General features: G+C 49.6%; 1 protein-coding gene across 1 annotated transcript in view; it reads left to right on the top strand.

Annotated features, from left to right (window-relative positions):
• Positions 1 to 19,483, top strand: part of LOC145360424 (nuclear factor NF-kappa-B p100 subunit-like) — a 77,224-nt gene that overhangs the window by 46,685 nt on the left and 11,056 nt on the right. Inside the window, exons 9-16 of the mRNA XM_080215628.1 lie at positions 338 to 442; positions 4,098 to 4,183; positions 7,356 to 7,494; positions 8,039 to 8,161; positions 8,709 to 8,906; positions 13,640 to 13,781; positions 14,854 to 14,968; positions 18,818 to 19,028. Coding sequence (XP_080071754.1) covers positions 338 to 442; positions 4,098 to 4,183; positions 7,356 to 7,494; positions 8,039 to 8,161; positions 8,709 to 8,906; positions 13,640 to 13,781; positions 14,854 to 14,968; positions 18,818 to 19,028 — 1,119 coding nt within the window. The remainder of the gene's footprint in view (positions 1 to 337; positions 443 to 4,097; positions 4,184 to 7,355; positions 7,495 to 8,038; positions 8,162 to 8,708; positions 8,907 to 13,639; positions 13,782 to 14,853; positions 14,969 to 18,817; positions 19,029 to 19,483) is intronic.

Below are 19,483 nucleotides of genomic sequence, written 5' to 3'. Positions count from 1 at the left end.
TAGCACTGCTGCCTCACAGCTCCATGGACCTGGGTTTGATTCTGGCCTCTGAGAAGACTGCACGTCCTCCCCATGTCTGCATGGGTTTCCTCCCGGGTGCCTCCGGTTTCCTCCCACAGTCCAAAGATGTGCAGGTTAGGTGGATTGGCCAGGCTAAATTGTCCCTTAGTATCAGGGGGTTAGTAAAATAAACAGGGTTTTGGGGTTAGGGACCGGGTGGGATTGTAGCTGGTGCATTCTCAATGGGCAGAATGGCCTCCTTCTGCGCTGTAGGGATTCTATGGGATTTTTAAGTGTGCTGTTAATTTAAGGTTTTCTTATCTTGTCTGCTTGGCAGAGGCTCCAAACGCTTCTAATCTGAAGATTGTCAGAATGGATAAGACATCTGGCTGTGTGATGGGCGGAGATGAGATTTACCTCTTGTGTGACAAGGTTCAGAAGGGTAAGTTGGTGCAGGTCCAATAGCACAACATGGGGGCCACAGTGTTCGGTATTTTGGTCAAAAATGCTCCTTGTTTGATTTGATTTATTATTATCATGTGTATTTGTACAGTAAAAAGTATTGTTTCTTGTGCACTATACAGACAAAGCACATCATTCATAGAGAAGGAAAGGAGAGGGTGTAGAATGTAGTGTCATAGCTCGAGAAAGATCAATTTAATGCAGGTAGGTCCATTCTGATGGCAGCAGGGAAGAAGTTGGTAGGTACGTGACCTCAGACTTTTGTACCTTTTTCCTGACGGAAGAAGGTGGAAGAGAGAATGTCCAGGGTGCGTGGGGTCCTTGATTATGCTGGCCACTTTTCCAAGGCAGCGGGAAGTGTAGACAGAGTCAATGGATGAGAGGCTGGTTTACGTGATGGATTGGGCTACATTCATGACCCTTTGTAGTTCCTTGCGGTCTTGGGCAGAGCAGGAGCCCATACCAAGCTGTGATACAACCAGAAAGAATGCTTTCTATGGGGCATCTGTAGAAGTTGGAGAGAGTCGTAGTGGACATGCCAAATTTCCTTCGTCTCCTGAGAAAGTAGAGGCCATTGATGGGCTTTCTTAACTAGAGTGGAAGGCATCTGATAAGGTGCCACACAAAAGGTTAGATCACATGGGATTAGGGATAATTTATTAGTTTGGATAGGTGACAGGCTGATGGACAGAAGACAGAGTGGGGATAAATGGATTTTTTTCTGGATGGCAAGAAGTAACTAGTGGGGTGCCACAGAGTTCAGTCCTTGGGGCCCCAGGTATTTACAGTTTTTATTAAAATTGGATGCAGGGATAGAAGGCTCTGTAGCCAAATTTACAGATGACACAAAAATACGGGGGACCGTAAGTTGCAATGAGGAAATAAGGACCTTTACAAATGGATGTAGATAGGTTCAGAGAGTGGGCCAAAATGTGGCAGATGGAGTTTAATGCGGATAAAGGTGAGGTCATGCATTTTGCTTGCAAAAATGGGAGTGCGACTTATTATCTCAGTGGGGAGAGACTTTGGGGTGCAGAGGGATCTGGGTGTCCTCATTCATGAGTCGCGGAAAAGTAGCATGGAGGTGCAGCAGGTAATAAAGTGTATGGAATATTGGCATTTATAGTTAAAAGAATGGAATATAAAGATAAGGAAGTATTATTGCAACTATACAAGGCATTGGTGAGGCTGCATCTGGAGTAGTGTGCACAGTTTTGATCCCCTTATTTGAGGAAAGATGGTTGTAGCATTGAAGGCAGTTCAGAGGAGGTTCACTGGATGATTGATTCCAGAGATGAGGGGGTTTGTTATATGAAGAAAGATTGAACAGTTTAGACCGATACTCTGTGGAATTTAGAAGAATGAGAGGAGATCAAATTGAGGTGTACAAGATGATAAAAGGTGTGGATAAAATAGATGTGGAGGTCATTGTTTTAAATTTGCTACCCCTTATCCTAAGACTGAGTTGAGGAGAAACTACTTATCCCAAAGGGTTGTGAATCTGTGGAATTTGCCACTCCAAAGTGCAGTGGATGCTGGAACAGTGAGTAGAAGTTAGACAGATTTTTAATTGCCAATGGGTTGAATGGTTATGGGGATGAGGAGCATATCAGCCATGGTCGAATGATGGAGCCAAATGGCCTAATTCTGCTCCGATATCTTATGAAATTATGAACTATGGTCCCATCTTGACTCGGCCACAGGAGTCATTGCTGAGGGATCGGGGTCTGGGTGAAGGGACTCCTGTCTGGTTTCCAAGTCACTGGTGTCCGTGGTAGTTGGAAATATAAAATTCTGTCACCTTGTCCTGGAGAAGTACCAGCTTTCCTGGACAGAGGAGCTGTCCCAAACAGTGTCCCCTCCCTCTGTGTCCCGTCCTTTCCAACACAGCTCCTGACTCAAGCTGCATCTTATCGTAGAAACTGCTGCCATAAAGATCTTTCAAACACATTTGAACACAGTATAGCGGCTCCCCTTTACTCTGAAACATCAACTGCTGCTCCGTGCATTAATGACTGTTGTCTGGTGGCTTTGACATGCATCATTATGAAGTGCTTCAAAAGGCTAGTCATGGCGTGAATTAATTCCAGCCTCCCGGATTGCCTGGATCCACAACAGTTTGCCTATCACTGCAACAGGTCCACAGCAGACACCATCCCCCTGGCCCTGCACACAACCCTGGAACACCAAGATAACAAACACACCTACGTCAGACTCCTATTTATTGACTACAGTTCAGCCTTCAACACCATTATTCCCACAAAACTCATCACTAAACTCCATGACCTCCCTCTGCGATGGGATCCTGAACTTTTACACCTCTCGTAATACCTTCTATCAGGTCTCCCCTCAGCCTGCGACGCTCCAGAGAAAGCAAACCGAATTTGTCCAGCCTCTCCTTGCAGTTCATGCCCTCTAATCCAGGCAGCATCCTGGTAAACCTCTTCTGCACCCTCTCCAAAGCTTCCACATCCTACCTGTATTGTGGCGATCAGAATTGAGTGCAATATTCATGAGTACAACCAAACCAAAGTTTTATCGAGCTGCAACATGACATTCTTGGAGGGGACTTTGCAGGTGGTGGTGTTCCAATGTATCTTGTTCCCCAAGATAGTAGTGGGGGTGGGTTTGGAAGGTGCTGCCAGAGAAGCCTGGTCATTCGTCTGGTGCATCTTGTAGGTGGTACATGTAGCTGCCACGATATGTTGGCGGTGAAGGGAGTGAATGTTTGTGAATAGGGTAGCAATCAAGCTTTGTCCTGGAGGGTTTCGACATTCTTGAGTGTTGGAGCTGCACCCATCCAGGCAAGTTGAGAGAATTCCATTACCTTCCTGTCTTGTGCCTTGTAGATGGTGGAGAGGCTTTGGAGAGTCGAGAGGTGAGTTGCTCAATGCGGGATTTCTGGCCTTTGGCCTGTTCTTCCTCGAATCCCTACAGTGCGGATGGAGGCCATTCAGTCCATCATGTCTGCACCAACTCTCATAGAACATTACAGCGCAGTACAGGCCCTTTGGCCCTCGATGTTGCGCCGACCAGTGGAACCAATCTAATGACCCTCTAACCTAAACTATTCCAATGTTATCCATATGCCTATCCACTGACCATTTGAACGCCCTTAAAGTTGGCGAGTCCACAACTGCTGCAGGCAGGGCATTCCACGCCCTTACTACCCTCTGAGTAAAGAACCTACCTCTGACATCCGTCCCTTAATTTAAAACTATGTCCCCTCGTGTTAGCCATCACCATCCGAGGAAAAAGATAGAGTGTCTTACCCAGGCCCCCTTTCCCCTCTCCTATCCCCATAACTCCACAAGTTTACCATGGCTCATCCCCCTAACCTGTAGATCTTTGGACTGAGGGGGGGAAACTGGAGCATCTGGAGGAAACCCACGCAGACATGGGGAAACCGTGCCAGCTCCACGCAGATAGTCATTCAAACCCGATATCGAGCTCAGGTCCCTGATGCTGAGAGGCCACAGTGCTAACCACTGTGCCACCCAAGTAGCTACAGTATTTATACGGGTGGTCTAGTTCAGTTTCTGGTCAGCGGGAACCCCAGGATGTCGATAGTGGGGGATTGAGAGATGGTAAAGCCATTGAACGTCACAATACCGAAATGGATCTTTGTTTTTCAGATGACATCCAAGTACGATTTTACGAAGACGATGAGCATGGTTGGGAGGCATATGGAGATTTTGGACCAACAGACGTTCACAGACAGGTAAATAACTGTCCGCGGTTTACTGAAACCGGTGATATCTACAGGGTGTGAAGTCACTGTTCCAGCACAGAATGAGGCCATTTGCCCCGTTGAGTCCATGCTAGCCCACTCTCTCTCTAGAGAAATCCAGTCAGTCCGATTTCCCCTACTGTCACCTCGTAGCTCTGCAATCGTTCTTCATTTCTGCTTCCCCATCCTCACAGGCTGTGTCAGTTCCAGGTCATCATCAATTGTTGTGTCAACAATCTTCCTCCTCATTTTCCCTCTGCATCCCACACTCAGATCCTTAAATCTGTGGCCCTTGTCCTCCTTCCCACCTAGACGTTAACGAATGGGAATTTCTTTGTCTACCTTATCCAAACCTGGTCTACTCTTGTACACCTCCCATCCTCTTGGTCTGCCCTGCTCCGAGGAGAATGGCCATGACTTCTACAGCCCAACCTTCTGCCTGGCGCTGACCCCTGCCTCGCCCTCCGATCTGTTTTAATGATGTTATTTCAGGTTAAGCAGCGTTTCTCTGGGCTTAGACAGAGGAGTCGAGCAGTCAGTCTCTCATTCCCGCTCTGCTCTCTAATTTGACAAGGAAGTATATTGTGAAAGGTCTGATCCTGGGAAGTTCGGAAGAACAAAGGCACCTTGGTGTGTTTGTCCGTAGATCTCTGAAGGCGGAAAGGCAGGTTAATAGGGTGGTGGAAAAGGACATACGGTACTCACTTTTATCAATCTGAGTATAGATTACAAAAGCAGAGAGGTTACGATGGAGTTGTGTAGAACTTTGGTAACACGGAACAGCACAGGTCAGGCCCTTCAGCCCTCAATGTTGTGCCGAGCTATGTCCGAACCCAAGATCAAGCTATCCCCTCCCTATCATTCTGGAGTGCTCCATGTGCCTATCCAATAACCGCTTGAAAGTTCCTAAAGTCTCCGACTCCACTATCACAGCAGGCAGTGCATTCCACACCCCAACCACTCTCTGAGTGAAGAATCTACCTCGGACATCCCTCCTATATCTCCCACCATGAACCTTATAGTTATACCCCCTAGTAACAGCTACATCCACCCGAGGAAATAGTCTCTGCACGTCCACTCTATCAATCCCCCTCATCATCTTATAAACCTCTAAGTTGCCTCTTATCCTCCTCTGCTCTGTGAAGTTTGCACATTCTCCCCATGTCTGCGTGGGCTTCCTCCAGGCAATAAATTGGGCAGTAAATGCTGGCCAGCCAGCAACGCCCACGTCCCATGAAAGAATATAAAAAAACTCAGCTCTGCCATTTGCAACTTAAGGACTGTTAGGGACTTTATCGCTTATAAAAAATCAACTGGAGGTTTTCCACTATCCACACTCGTCTCTTCAGAAAATTCAATCTGACTCACCAGGCTAGATCTACCCACTACAAATCCATCTTTAAGGTAGATTCCAGCTTTCCTAACTTACGTCAAAAGAATATCATTTTTGTTAATGCGCCCCTGGGGTTTGTTATAGGTGCTATAGAAATGCAGGCTTTTTTTTCTTCTTTATGGGATCTTCCTCTGTTTTGCCTCAATTTAATATCTCATCTGAAAGATGCGGAGTGCCGTCCTGCTGGGTTGGTGGGGGGGGTGCGGGGTGCTGTCCTGCTTGGGGGGAGGGGGGGCGGTGGTTGGTGTGGGGTGCTGTCCTGCTTGGGGGGAGGGGGGGGTGGTGTGGGGTGCTGTTCTGCTTGGGGGGGGGGGGGGGGGGTGCGGGGTGCTGTCCTGCTTTGGGGGGGGGTGGTGCGGGGTACTGTCCTGCTTTTTGTGGGGGGGGGGGGTGCGGGGTACTGTCCTGCTTTTTGTGGGGGGGGGTGCGGGGTGCTGTCCTGCTTGGGGGGAGGGGGGGGGGGTGGTTGGTGTGGGGTGCTGTCCTGCTTGGGGGGAGGGGGGGGGTGGTTGGTGTGGGGTGCTGTTCTGCTTGGGGGGGGGGGGTGCGGGGTGCTGTCCTGCTTTTTGTGGGGGGGGGGGGTGCGGGGTGCTGTCCTGCTTTTGTGGGGGGGGGTGGTGCGGGGTGCTGTCCTGCTTTTTGTGGGGGGGGGTGCGGGGTACTGTCCTGCTTTTTGTGGGGGGGGGGGGGTGCGGGGTACTGTCCTGCTTTTTGGGGGGGTGCGGGGTGCTGTCCTGCTTTTTGGGGGGGGGGGGGGGGTGCGGGGTGCTGTCCTGCTTTTTGTGGGGGGGGGGGGTGCGGGGTACTGTCCTGCTTTTTGTGGGGGGGGGGGGGGTGCGGGGTACTGTCCTGCTTTTTGGGGGGGTGCGGGGTGCTGTCCTGCTTTTTGGGGGGGGGGGGTGCGGGGTGCTGTCCTGCTTTTTGTGGGGGGGGGTGGTGCGGGGTACTGTCCTGCTTTTTGTGGGGGGGGGTGGTGCGGGGTACTGTCCTGCTTTTTGGGGGGGGTGCGGGGTACTGTCCTGCTTTTTGTGGGGGGGGGTGGTGCGGGGTACTGTCCTGCTTTTTGGGGGGGTGCGGGGTACTGTCCTGCTTTTTGTGGGGGGGGGTGGTGCAGGGTGCTGTCCTGCTTTTTGTGGGGGGGGGGGGTGCGGGGTACTGTCCTGCTTTTTGTGGGGGGGGGGGGTGGTGCGGGGTGCTGTCCTGCTTTGGGGGGGTGGTGGTGCGGGGTGCTGTCCTGCTTTTTGGGGGGGTGCGGGGTGCTGTCCTGCTTTTTGTGGGGGGGGGGTGGTGCGGGGTGCTGTCCTGCTTTTTGGGGGGGGGGGTGGTGTGGGGTGCTGTCCTGCTTTTTGGGGGGGGGGTGGTGTGGGGTGCTGTCCTGCTTTTTGGGGGGGGTGTGGGGTGCTGTCCTGCTTTTTGATGGGGTTGCGGGGTGCTGTCCTGCTTTTTGGGGGGGTGGTGGTGCGGGGTGCTGCCCTGCTTTGGGGGGGGGGGAGGGTGCGGGGTGCTGTCCTGCTTTGGGGGGGGGGGGGAGGGTGCGGGGTGCTGTCCTGCTTTGGGGGGGGGGGGCTGTGTGGGGTGCTGCCCTGCTGGGTGGGGGTGGGGTGGGTGGGGGCGGGGCGCTGTCCTGTTTGGGTCTTCAAGGAGACCTTGAACCTTCCGATTTGGGTGAGAATATTTCCCGCAGTAACTCATACGGCGCACGCTTCACCAGTTAGTGCCGGGCGGCTGCTCAGACGGCTAGAGATGTAATCTCCCTTGTTTACTTCTCAGTTTGCCATCGTTTTTCGGACGCCGCCATACTGGAACATCGATATTGAAAAACCGATCACAGTCTTTGTGCAGCTGAAGAGGAGGAAAGATGGGGAAACCAGTGAGGCCAAGGCATTCACATACTGCCCCAGAGTGGAAGGTAAGGATCTGTCTGTACGTCAGTGTGTGCTACATCCCTGAATGAGGACAGCGCACCGTGGCTGGGATCACCCTGAGACCAGGAGGTTTGATACAACGCCTCCTGTTCCATTTATACCTCTTGTGGAGGTCATAAATTCACTCCGCATTCATAGGGTCTGACAGTTGCCCATTCCCCGCTGATGCCCCGAGTTAGAGATGATGAGCTGCCGATGTTAATTTTAAAATAATTGTTCCCTAATTGTCCTTGAACTGAGCGGCTCGCTAAACCGCTTCAGAGGGCAGTTAAGAATCGACCACACTGCTGTTGGATTGTTCAAAAATTCATTTACGGGGTATGGGCCACCCAGGCTTCGCCAGGTAAGGATGGCAGATTTCCTTCCCTGAGCGACGCTAGAGAACCGCACGGGTTTTTAAGACGAGCAACGGATCTCTGGGAGGTTGGTAGGTTTGGATTGTTAACCGGGTTACTTTGCGCACACGCTGGTTTTATTTACCACCAGCGCAAGTCATTTTCTGCATCAGTCTTGTTCTCCTTTCGACAGACAAAGAGGAAGTCCATCGGAAAAGGTTAAAGAGGCTCCCTCACTTCTCTGATCATTTTGGGGGAGGGGGTTCGTCAGGGGGAGGCGCCGGATTTGGAGGAAGAGGAGGAGGAGGAGGAGGTGGCGGAGGTGAGCCCTCGATTTTCATCTTGTTTCATTCCCCGCATCTGGTGGGGATCTTTCGAATTTGTGACTCAGTTCGCCTGAGAAACCGGAGAGGGGGAGGGGGAGGGGGCGCCGGGGATCGGGGAGGGGGAGGGGGGCGCCGGGGATCGGGGAGGGGGGTGCCGGGGAGGGGGAGGGGGGCGCCGGGGATCGGGGAGGGGGAGGGGGGCGCCGGGGATCGGGGAGGGGGAGGGGGCACCGGGATCGGGGAGGGGGAGGGGGCACCGGGGATCGGGGAGGGGGAGGGGGGTGCTGGGGAGGGGGGCGCCGGGGATCGGGGAGGGGGAGGGGGCGCCGGGGATCGGGGAGGGGGAGGGGGGTGCCGGGGAGGGGGAGGGGGCGCCGGGGATCGGGGAGGGGACACCGAGGAGGAAATCGGCACTGGGATATAGGTGGGGATCAGGGGATGTGCGTGGAGAGCGTGGTGGGGGGGGTTCAATGGGCTGGGGATGAGTAATGAAGAGCTCTACGAGGACCCTGAGGATCACCGTTGCTGTCTTTTCAGGTTATAACTTCAACTCGATTGGATTTATGAACAGTTTTGGAAACCCGCACTGTACGTACCAACAGGGAATGCAGCACACTGGGGGCGGGTCTCAGGGCGGTATGGAACTCAGCGCCCAACAAAGTGCTACATCTCCACCCAGAACCCAGGCCACGGACAGCTCGTCCGGAGAGAGCCCAGAGATCGGCAACCAACGAGGTACCCGCTCGCTAGCCTATCTGCGCTCATCTGAACTACTCCCACTCTTCGTCACTGTTCCACGCTTGGTATCATCGATAAATGTTGAAATGTCAGTGTCACAATATCCACGTCATTTATCTGGAGCAAAAAAAAAATCTGTAGTCCTGGTATTGACCCTCAAGGACCCCCAGAGTGAGGAATAACAGCCCTGACAACTCGCTGCTTTCTGTTCTCGAGTCAGCTCTTCCTCCGAGCTGACACCGACCATCCCCCTTGCATTAGTTCAACACCGCCTCGCCAGCCTTCTCTACTCATTTGGGAGGGGTGGTACATTGCGCTCCTGGTGCCAGGGTCAACAATGTCACAGAGCAGCTGCAGGGCATTCTTTTTTGGGGGAGGGTGAATAGCCCAGAGGTTGAGCCCACGTTGGGACTGTGACGCCAGCAGCAAAAGCGACGAGGTCCTGAAAGCAGATTTTTCGGGCGTTGGGAGGTGAATTAAAAATCTTGGGATTGAACGGAGTTGAAGAGGAACTTCTTCACTCAAAGGGTGGTGAATCTCTGGAATTCTCTGCCCGTTGAAGTGGTGGAGGCTGCCTCGCTGAATATATTTAAGTCACGGGTAGATAGGTTTCTGATAGACAGGGGAATTAAGGGTTATGGGGAGAAAGCGGGAAAGTGGAACTGATCCACTTCAGATCAGCCATGATCTTATTGAATGGCGGGGCAGGCTCAAAGGGCTAGATGGCCTACTCCTGCTCCTATTTCTTATGTTCTCCCAGTGCCACTTGCTTGAGAATAGGAAGATTTGAGCAGTTTATTGTCTGGCTGGAGAAATGGAGGAGGGAGGGAGGGCCATAGATTTCTGAGGCATTGGAACTGGTTCTGGAGTAGTTGAGACTTGTAGAAGGACGGGTTACAAAGAGAAAGGACAAAAATTACAACACAGGAACAGGCCCTTTGGCCTTCCAAGTCTGCACCGATCATGATGCCTGCCCAAACTGAAACCATACGTACTTACAGAGTCCACTCTCGTCCGTTCTCGTCCGTTTGTCTAGTTGCTCCTTAAATGGTGTTGTACTTTTAATGGGCAGGTTTGCTCGTGCTGTTGGGAGAAGGTAAACTAGATTGACGGGGATGGGAACCTGAGGAGAGGAGGAAAACTGGCAGTGGGAAGTAGGGAAGTACCAACTGATCCGGAGGATAAATCCGAGAATAGTATCAAAGCGGAATAAATACGTGGGATTACGAGGATAGGCACGGTAGCACAGTGGGTTAGCACTGCTGCTTCACAGCTCTGGGGACCTGGGTTCGATTCCCGGCTCGGGTCACTGTCTGTGTGGAGTCTGCATGTTCTCCTCGTGTCTGCGTGGGTTTCCTCCGGGTGCTCCGGTTTCCTCCCACAGTCCAAAGATGTGCGGGGTAGGTTGATTGGCCATGCTAAAAATTGCCCCTTAGTGTCCAGGAACGTGTAGGTTAGAGGGATTAGCAGGTAAAATATGTAGGGATATGGGGGTAGGACCTGGGTGGGATTGTGGTCGGTGCAGACTCGATGGGCCGAAGGGCCTCTTTCTGCCCTGTAGGGTTCTATGACTATGATAGGGCCCGGGTGGGATTGTGGTCGGTGTAGACTCGATGGACTGAATGGCCTCTTACTGCACTGTAGGGTTTCTATGATTCTATAAAGTGACTAGAACACTTGGAGAATTTGGAATTCGAGTCACTAAATGGGGTCAGAGTAAAGGGAAAGTAAAATGAACTTACTCAGGGTTAAATGCACATGAATGTGAATGTCCTGTGTGTGTGGTTAATAAGATTGGGGAAGTAAAGGCACAAATTGACACATTGTTAAAACAGAAACCTGGTTCAAAGAAAGGCAGGACTGTGTATTAAATATTCAGGGTGTTTGGAAGAGACAGGAAAGGAGGAGAGGACGGAGGGGATTGGCTGTATTGATGGTATTACAGTACTGGAGAGAGAGTTTGTTCCAGAGAGATAAAGGACAGAATCTCTCTGGCTAGAGATAAGGAATGAAAAAGGTGCAGTAACTGTTGGTCAGTGACGTACATAAACCACAAAATAGTGAAAGGGATGTAGAGAAATGCAGAAGGCCATTAACAAGGTCACATCAATGGTTACTACGCAAAATAAGAGCTCATGGTGCAGAGGGTAATAAAGGAGGGTAACGTATGTGCAAGGATAGACGATTGATTAGCTAACAGGAAACAGTGAGTAGGCATAAATAGAGGTTGGAGAGATGTGACAAGTGGAATGCCACAGGGATCAGTGTTGGGGTCCCACCTATTTACAATTTATATCAATGACTTGAGTAAAGGGACTGAATGTATGGGAGGTAACTTTACTGATGATACAAGACCGCAAGAAACTACAAAGGGTCGTGAATGAAGCCCAAAGTAAAGTTTATTTATTAGTCACAAATAGGCTTATATTCGCACTGCGATGAAGTTATTGTGAAAATTCCCTAGTCACCACACTCCGGCGCCTGTTCGGGTACAGAGGGAAAATTTAACACAGCCAACCTAACCTGCACATCTTTGGACTGTGGGAGGAAACCGGAGCAGATATGGGGAGAACGTGCAGGCTCCACACAGAAAGTGAGCCAAGCCAGGAATAGAACCCAGGTCCCTGGCACTGAGAGGCAGCAGTGCTAACCACTGTGCCACCGTCCCGGCCCACTCCATCACACAAACCAGCCTCCCATCCGTTGACTCTGTCTACACTTCCCGCTGCCTCGGAAAAGTAGCCAGCATGATTAAGGATCCCGTGCTCCCCGGACGTTCTCTCTTCCACCTTCTTCCATTGGGAAAGATCCAAAAGTCTGAGGTCACGTATCAACCGACTCAATAACAGCTTCTTCCCTGCTGCCTTTTGAATGGACCTACCTTATATTAAGTTGACCTTTCTCTACACCCTCGCTATGACTGTAACACTACATTCTGCAGTCTCTCCTTTCCTTCTCTATGAACAGTATGCTTTGCCTGTATAGTGCATAAGGAACAATAATTTTCACAACGTTAATACGTGTGACAATAATAAATCAAATCAAAGGTAGGAAAATCAGTTGTAAAAAAGAACATTAGGAATTTGAAAAGGGATATACGGGCTAAAATTGGCAGACGGAAGATGATGTGGGAAAATGTGACGTTTTTGACTTTGGCTGAAAAGCAGCAAATTTATTTAAATGAAGAGAGATTGCAGAACTCTGAGGTACAGAGGGATCTGGGTGTCTTAGTACATGAATCCGGAAATGTTATTATGCAGCTACAGAAAGTGTTTAGGAAGACAAAAGGAATATTGGTGTTTATCGCAAGGGGAATGGAATACAAAAGTTGGGATGTTTTGCTGGTTATACAGGACAATGATGAGACCGCATCTGGGGTTACTGTACAGTTTTGGTCTCCTTTTTAAAGTAAAAAGGTTTATTTATTAGTCACGAGTAAGGCTGTTAACACTGCAATGAAGTTACTGTGAAATTCCCTTAGTCACCACACTCCGGCACCTGTTTGGGTCAATGCACCTAACCAGCATGTCTTTTAGACTGGGAGGAAAGTGGAGCACCCGGAGGAAACCCACGCAGACACAGGGAGAATGTGCAAACTCCACACAGACAGTGATCCAAGCCAGGAACCGAACCTGGGTCCTTGGCGCTGTGAGGCAGCAGTGTTATTTAAAAGAGAATAAAATTGCATTTGAGGCATATCGGTGAAGATTCACCTGATTGTTTCCTGGGATGAAGAGCTTATCTTATGAGGAAAGGTTAAACAGGCTTGGCTTGTATCCATTTGAAGTTTAGAAGATTGAGAGATAATCTTATTGAAATATAGAAGATCTAAAAGTTGATGGTGAAAGGACAGACTAGAGTTAGGGAACTCGGTTTAAATTGGGAGATTCCCAATGAGTAATTTAGTCCCTGAGAATTGAGTCTGTGGAATTTGCTTCCCCAGAGTGACTGAGACAGGGTTATTGAATATTTCTCTGGCAGAAGTAGATAGATTTTTGACTAACAAGGGGGTGAAAGGTTATCGAGGCTAGGCTGGAGTGTCACAATGAGATCGGGCCGATCTTACGGAACGGCAGAACAGGCTCAAGGAACCAAATGGTGATCTCTGCTTCTGATTTGTATGTTCATTTGTAAAACTGAGATTTTGCTTAAGAAAAGGAAAAGTAGAGAAATTTCAGTCGGCACTGATCTAATTCAATGACCAAACAGGATCAAAGGGGGGGTCAGATAGTCTTGTCCTGTGGGTCACTAATGATCTTGTTTAATGTGAGATGTTGGAGGGTGTTGGCTACGAGGAGAGGTTGGAGAAACTTGGTCTGTTTTTGCTGGAACGAACGGAGGTTGAGGGGCGACCTGATCGAAGTCTACAAGGTTATGAGGGACAGAGTAGATAGAAGCTTTTCCCAGGGTGAATAAAGTCAATTACTAGGGGGCACGGGTTTAAGGTGCGAGGTTTAAAGGAGATGTACAAGGCAAGTGTTTTACACAGAGGGTGGTGGATGTCTGAAACTCGCTGCCGGGCAAGTTGTGGAAACAGATATGATAGTGACTTTGAAGGGACAAATACATTAATAGGATGGGAATAGAGAGGTATGGTCCCCGGAAGGATAGGGGGCTTTAGTTCAGTCGGGCAGCATGGTTGGAGCAGGCTTGGAGGGCCGAACTGCCATGTTCTGTACTGTCTTTTCTTCTATGTTGATCTGTGGATCATTTATTTGTTTCTTCTACAGAACAATTTCTTCACATGAGAGCTCTGCAGATTACAGAGCGTACAGCCCAGGCTTTACTGGACTACGCCATCACTGGAGACGTCCGCATGCTATTAGCTGTCCAGAGACACCTGACGGCTATTCAGGATGAGCATGGAGACACGTATGTATTCCTTCAGGAAGTAACAGTAGCATGTTTATGATGACATACCTGCGGTGACGTGTTTTGGGTGATGTCCAAGTCGCCATAGCCCCAGGTGACCCTAGGCTGCTCTCCCCTTTAAGGGGGGGAGAACCTACTGGTGGTGATTTAACCTGAAGGTCACCACTCCTCACGCCAGGTTGAGAAGGTGGGGTCTTCATAATAACCTCAGCCGGTATGGGAATTGAACCTGCGCTGTTGACGTCGCTCTGCATCGCTAACCAACCGTCTAGCTAACTGACCCCAAAGTAGCCATTTGTTGGGTGATCTACGCCATTACGATCCCTGTAGATTTGAATTTCTCAGTGACCAACACACAGTCACTGAACAAGATTTCAAGTTTGGGCTGATAGTGACAAGAAACATTCATGCCACGTAAATGGCGGGCAACGACCATCTCCAGTAGGACAGAATCCAACAAGACTAGCTAATATAGGGAGGTAATGCTGCAACTTTATAAGACCCTTGTCAGACCCCACTGTGCGCAGTTCTGGTCGCCTCACTACAGGAAGGATGTGGAAGCTATTGAGAGGGTGCAGAGGAGATTTACAAGGATGTTGCCTGGATTGGGAGGCATGCCTTATGAGGATAGGTTGAGGGAGCTGGGACTCTTCTCCCTGGAGAGACGAAGGTTGAGAGGCGACCTGATAGAGGTTTATAAAATGTTGAGAGGAATAGATAGGGTGGATTCTCGGAGGCTACTTCCCAGGGCTGAAATGGTCGCTACGAGAGGACACAGGTTTAAGGTGCTGGGGATCAGGTACAGAGGAGATGTCAGGGGTAAGTTTTTCACTCAGAGGGTGGTGAGTGAGTGGAATCGGCTGCCGTCGGTGGTGGTAGAGGCGAACTCGTTGGGATCTTTTAAGAGATGAGTATAGGGGATCTAATGGGATTGAGGGTTATAGATAGGCCTGGGAGATACGGATATGATCCTGGTAGGTAGGGATATGAAAGGTGCAACTTGTGGGCCGAAGGGCCTGTTTGTGCTGTAGTGTTCTATGTTCTACATCCTAACTACGTTTTTATCCCTCAGATCGTTACATTTGGCCATCATCCATCAGCAACCCCTTGTGGTTCAGCAGTTGCTGCAGGTTATCGTTAGTATTCCACGACAGAACATCATCAACATCCCCAATGATCTACGTCAGGTCAGTCTCGAATTGATCAGGCCTTTTCCCATCTGATTTCCAGCACCACTTCTCACACCTCATCAAACCTACACCGTTCAATCTGTGTTCGTGGCCCATATATGGGTCTCCTCTCTGCTTCCTATCCTTCCGTTCCTCTGCTCTTTTGCCCCTCTGTTCACCAGCCTGCAGTGGACCCCAGTCCAGCAACAGTTCCATTTTAAGATGTTCACTCTTATTTTCAAAGCTTTCATCATCTCTAACTCGGCCACTCCCTCTGGGAGGGGGCCACACCTTCTAGCCTCTTCCGAATCCCCAATTTTCAACGCTCCTCCATCACCCCTTGTTATTCAGTGGCGTTACCATCACTGAATCTGACACTACCAACATCCTGGGGGTAACCATTGACCAGAAACTCAACTGAACCAGTCATATAAATCCTCTGGCTTCAAGAGCAGACAGACGCCACAGGGGATCAGTGTTGGTTCCACAATTATTTACAATATATATTAATGACTCGGATGAAGGATGTGAATGTACTATTGCCAAGCTTTTGGTTGACATAAAAATATATGGGAAGGCAAGTGATGAAGGTAACACAAAAGGGTCTACAGTGGGATATAGGCGAATGGGCATAAACTTGGCAGATGGATTATAATGTCAGGAAATCTGAACTTATGCACTTTCATCGGAAGAATAAAGAAGCTGAATATTATTTAAATGGAGAAAGACTGCAGAAAGCGGCAGCACAGAGGGATTTGGGAATCCTCGCATCTGAATCACAAGAAGCTAGTATGCAAATTTAGCAAGTAATAGGGAGGACAGATGGAATGTTGGCCTTTATTTCAAAAGGAATTGGAATATAAAAGTAGGGATGTCTTGCTAAAACGATACAAGGCACTAGTTAGACTAAAATACTGTGAACAGATTTAGTCTCCTTATCGAAGGGAAGATATACTGGCATTGGGGGGGGCAGTCCAGAGAAGGTTCACTGGGTTGATCCCGGGTATGGAGGGATTATCTTATGAGGAGAGGGTGAGTAGGTTGGGTCTGCACTCATTGGAGTTTAGAACAATGGGATTTGAGACACAGAAAATGCTCTAGGGGTTCCACAGAGCAGAAGCTGAGAGGCTGTTTCCCCTTGTGGGAGAGTCTAGGACCAGGGGGCATATTCTGAGTAAAGGGGCCACCCGTTTAAGACAGAGATTAGGAGGAATTTCTTCTCTGAAGGCCGTGCGTCTGTGGAATTCTTTACACAGTCCAAAGATGTGCAGGTTTGCTGGATTAGCCGTGCTGAGTTGCCATTTGGAGTCCAAAGATGACGAGGTTAAATGGATTGGCCACAGTATATGTGTGGGGCAACAGGGAGAGCCTGGGTGGGATGTTCTTTCAGAGAGGGGTGCAGACTCAATGGGACAATGGCCTCAATGGCCTCTTCCTGCACTGTAGGGATTCCATGGTTCTATTCTATCAGATAAGTCATGATGTAATTCAGTGGTGGAACAGACTTGGTGAGCCGAATGGCCTACATCTGCTCCTATGTTTTATGGTCAGAAGCGAGTGACTCCCGAGAGCCTGTCCGGCATCTACAGGGCACAAGTCAGGTGGAATATTCCCCACTTGCCTGGATGGGAGCAGCTCCAGTAGCACTCGAGAAGCTCAACACCATCCAGTACAAAGCAGCCTGCTTGATTGGCACCCCATCCACAAACACTCACTCCTTTCACTACTGACGAACAGTGGCAGCCATGTGTACCACCTACAAGTTGCGGTGCAGGAACTCGCTAAGGTTCCTTAGGCAGCGTTTTCCAAATCCACAACCACCACCATCTAGAAGGACAAGAACAGCAGATATGTGAGTTCACCACCACCTGGAGGTTCTCCTTCACGTCACTCACCATCCTGACTTGGAAATATCGCCACGGTATTGGGTCAAAATCCTGGAACTCCTCCCTCGCTGCGCTGTGGGTGTCCACACCACACGAACTGCACAGGTTCAAGAAGGCAGCTCATCCACCACTTCTCCAGGGGCAATTAGGGATGGGCGATAAATGCTGGTCCAGCCAGAGACACCCATATCCTATAAATGAAATCTTTTTAAGAAGTTCTGGAACTCTTTCTCCAAACCTCTCTGCGTCTCAGGCTCACTCTGTTTCTTTAAGACTCTCTGACCAAACTTTTGGTTGTCTGAATCTCTAGAATCTCTTTATTTGGTTCATTGATATGATTTTCCTGTGAAGTATTTTGGGACGTGTCGTGATTTTAAAGGTGCTACATAGATATCAGCTGTTCAGCTCGCCTCCCCTCAGTCAATCCATACTGAATTCCAGATTTGCCCCACTCTCTGGGTAAGAGTTTCTTCTGAATTCCCGATTGGATTTATTTGTGACTGTCTTGTACTGAGGGGGATAGATTATTTCTGAATAGAAATATTCTCTCTATGTCTACTCTATCATTCGTTACCTTAAAGACCCCGACCAGTTCATCCTTCAGCCTTTTTCATAAAATACAGTGCTGCCTACTTCCATTTTTCCTGAGTTTTGGTGTCACTGTGTGAATCCTCCAGTCTGTCTATGTATGTTTTGTTATTGTGCTTCCAAATCCTGAGTCCAAATTGTTGACAATGTCATATTCAAATTGTAGCAAATAAAAAAAAAACCCACTTTTTTTATGCACAGGGTTAGATACAGAGTAAAGCTCCCTCTACACTGTCCCTCCATCAAACACTCCCAGGACAGGTACAGCACGGGGTTAGATACAGAGTAAAGCTCCCTCTACACTGTCCCCCCATCAAACACTCCCAGGACAGGTACAGCACGGGGTTAGATACAGAGTAAAGCTCCCTCTACACTGTCCCCCCATCAAACACTCCCAGGACAGGTACAGCACGGGGTTAGATACAGAGTAAAGCTCCCTCTACACTGTCCCTCCATCAAACACTCCCAGGACAGGTACAGCACGGGGTTAGATACAGAGTAAAGCTCCCTCTACACTGTCCCTCCATCAAACACTCCCAGGACAGGTACAGCACGGGGTTAGATACAGAGTAAAGCTCCCTCTACACTGTCCCCCCATCAAACACTCCCAGGACAGGTACAGCACGGGGTTAGATACAGAGTAAAGCTCCCTCTACACTGTCCCCCATCAAACACTCCCAGGACAGGTACAGCACAGGGTTAGATACAGAGTAAAGCTCCCTCTACACTGTCCCCCCATCAAACACTCCCAGGACAGGTACAGCATGGGGTTAGATACAGAGTAAAGCTCCCTCTACACTGTCCCCCATCAAACACTCCCAGGACAGGTACAGCACGGGGTTAGATACAGAGTAAAGCTCCCTCTACACTGTCCCCCCATCAAACACTCCCAGGACAGATACAGCACGGGGTTAGATACAGAGTAAAGCTCCCTCTACACTGTCCCCCCATCAAACACTCCCAGGACAGGTATAGCACGGGGTTAGATACAGAGTAAAGCTCCCTCTACACTGTCCCCCCATCAAACACTCCCAGGACAGATACAGCACAGGGTTAGATACAGAGTAAAGCTCCCTCTACACTGTCCCCCCATCAAACACTCCCAGGACAGGTACAGCACGGGGTTAGATACAGAGTAAAGCTCTCTCTACACTGTCCCCATCAAACACTCCCAGGACAGGTACAGCACGGGGTTAGATACAGAGTAAAGCTCCCTCTACACTGTCCCCATCAAACACTCCCAGGACAGGTACAGCACAGGGTTAGATACAGAGTAAAGCTCCCTCTACACTGTCCCCCCCATCAAACACTCCCAGGACAGGTACAGCATGGTATTAATGGTTTGGTAACTATGATTTAAGCCTAAAATGTGTTTTTTTTTTCTGACTCCTAGACTCCTCTCCATCTTGGAGTAATCACCCAGCAACACAGCATTGTTGAGCTATTGCTTACTGCTGGGGCTAATGCCGCCATTTTGGATCGTCATGGAAACTCCGTTCTCCATCTTGCCCTCCATAGAAACGATAGGAAGATGGTGGAGCTGTTGCTGGAACACCTCAAACCTCCAGTCGTCAACAAGCTGTTGAAGTTGCCAGACTGTAATGGTAGGTAAATGCTGTGGGAGGTGCACCACCTGGAGTGGTGTCAAAGAGCAAAGGTCACAGGTTTGACCCCTTGGTGTGGCTGTGTTGCCCCTTAGCTCGATGGTGGGACCACTGCAATTTCTCTGGTTGCCCCTTGCGCTCCAAATGGGCTTAGATAGCTGTTCCTGATCGTCATGTAGGATCTTGTGTGTGGCCATTGACTACCTGACGGTGCGGTGACTGTTGGCATGAAGAGTCAAGATGCTAACCAGCCTGAGGGTCAGGGGCCATCTGACCTCTCAACTGCTACACCCAGCATTTCATAGAAACCCTACAGTGCAGAGAGAGGCCATTCAGCCCATTGAGTCTGCACCAACACAATCCCACCCAGGCCCTACCCCTGTATCTGTACATATTTTACCCTAATCCCTCTAACCTACGCATCTCGGGACACTAAGGGACAATTAAACATGGCC

This window comes from Carcharhinus amblyrhynchos, chromosome 31 (genome assembly GCF_965287045.1).
Source record: "Carcharhinus amblyrhynchos chromosome 31, sCarAmb.v2.hapA, whole genome shotgun sequence".
NCBI lineage: Eukaryota > Metazoa > Chordata > Chondrichthyes > Carcharhiniformes > Carcharhinidae > Carcharhinus > Carcharhinus amblyrhynchos.
The sequence above is the reverse complement of the archived record's forward strand: the minus strand, read 5'-3'. Positions and strand labels throughout refer to the sequence as shown.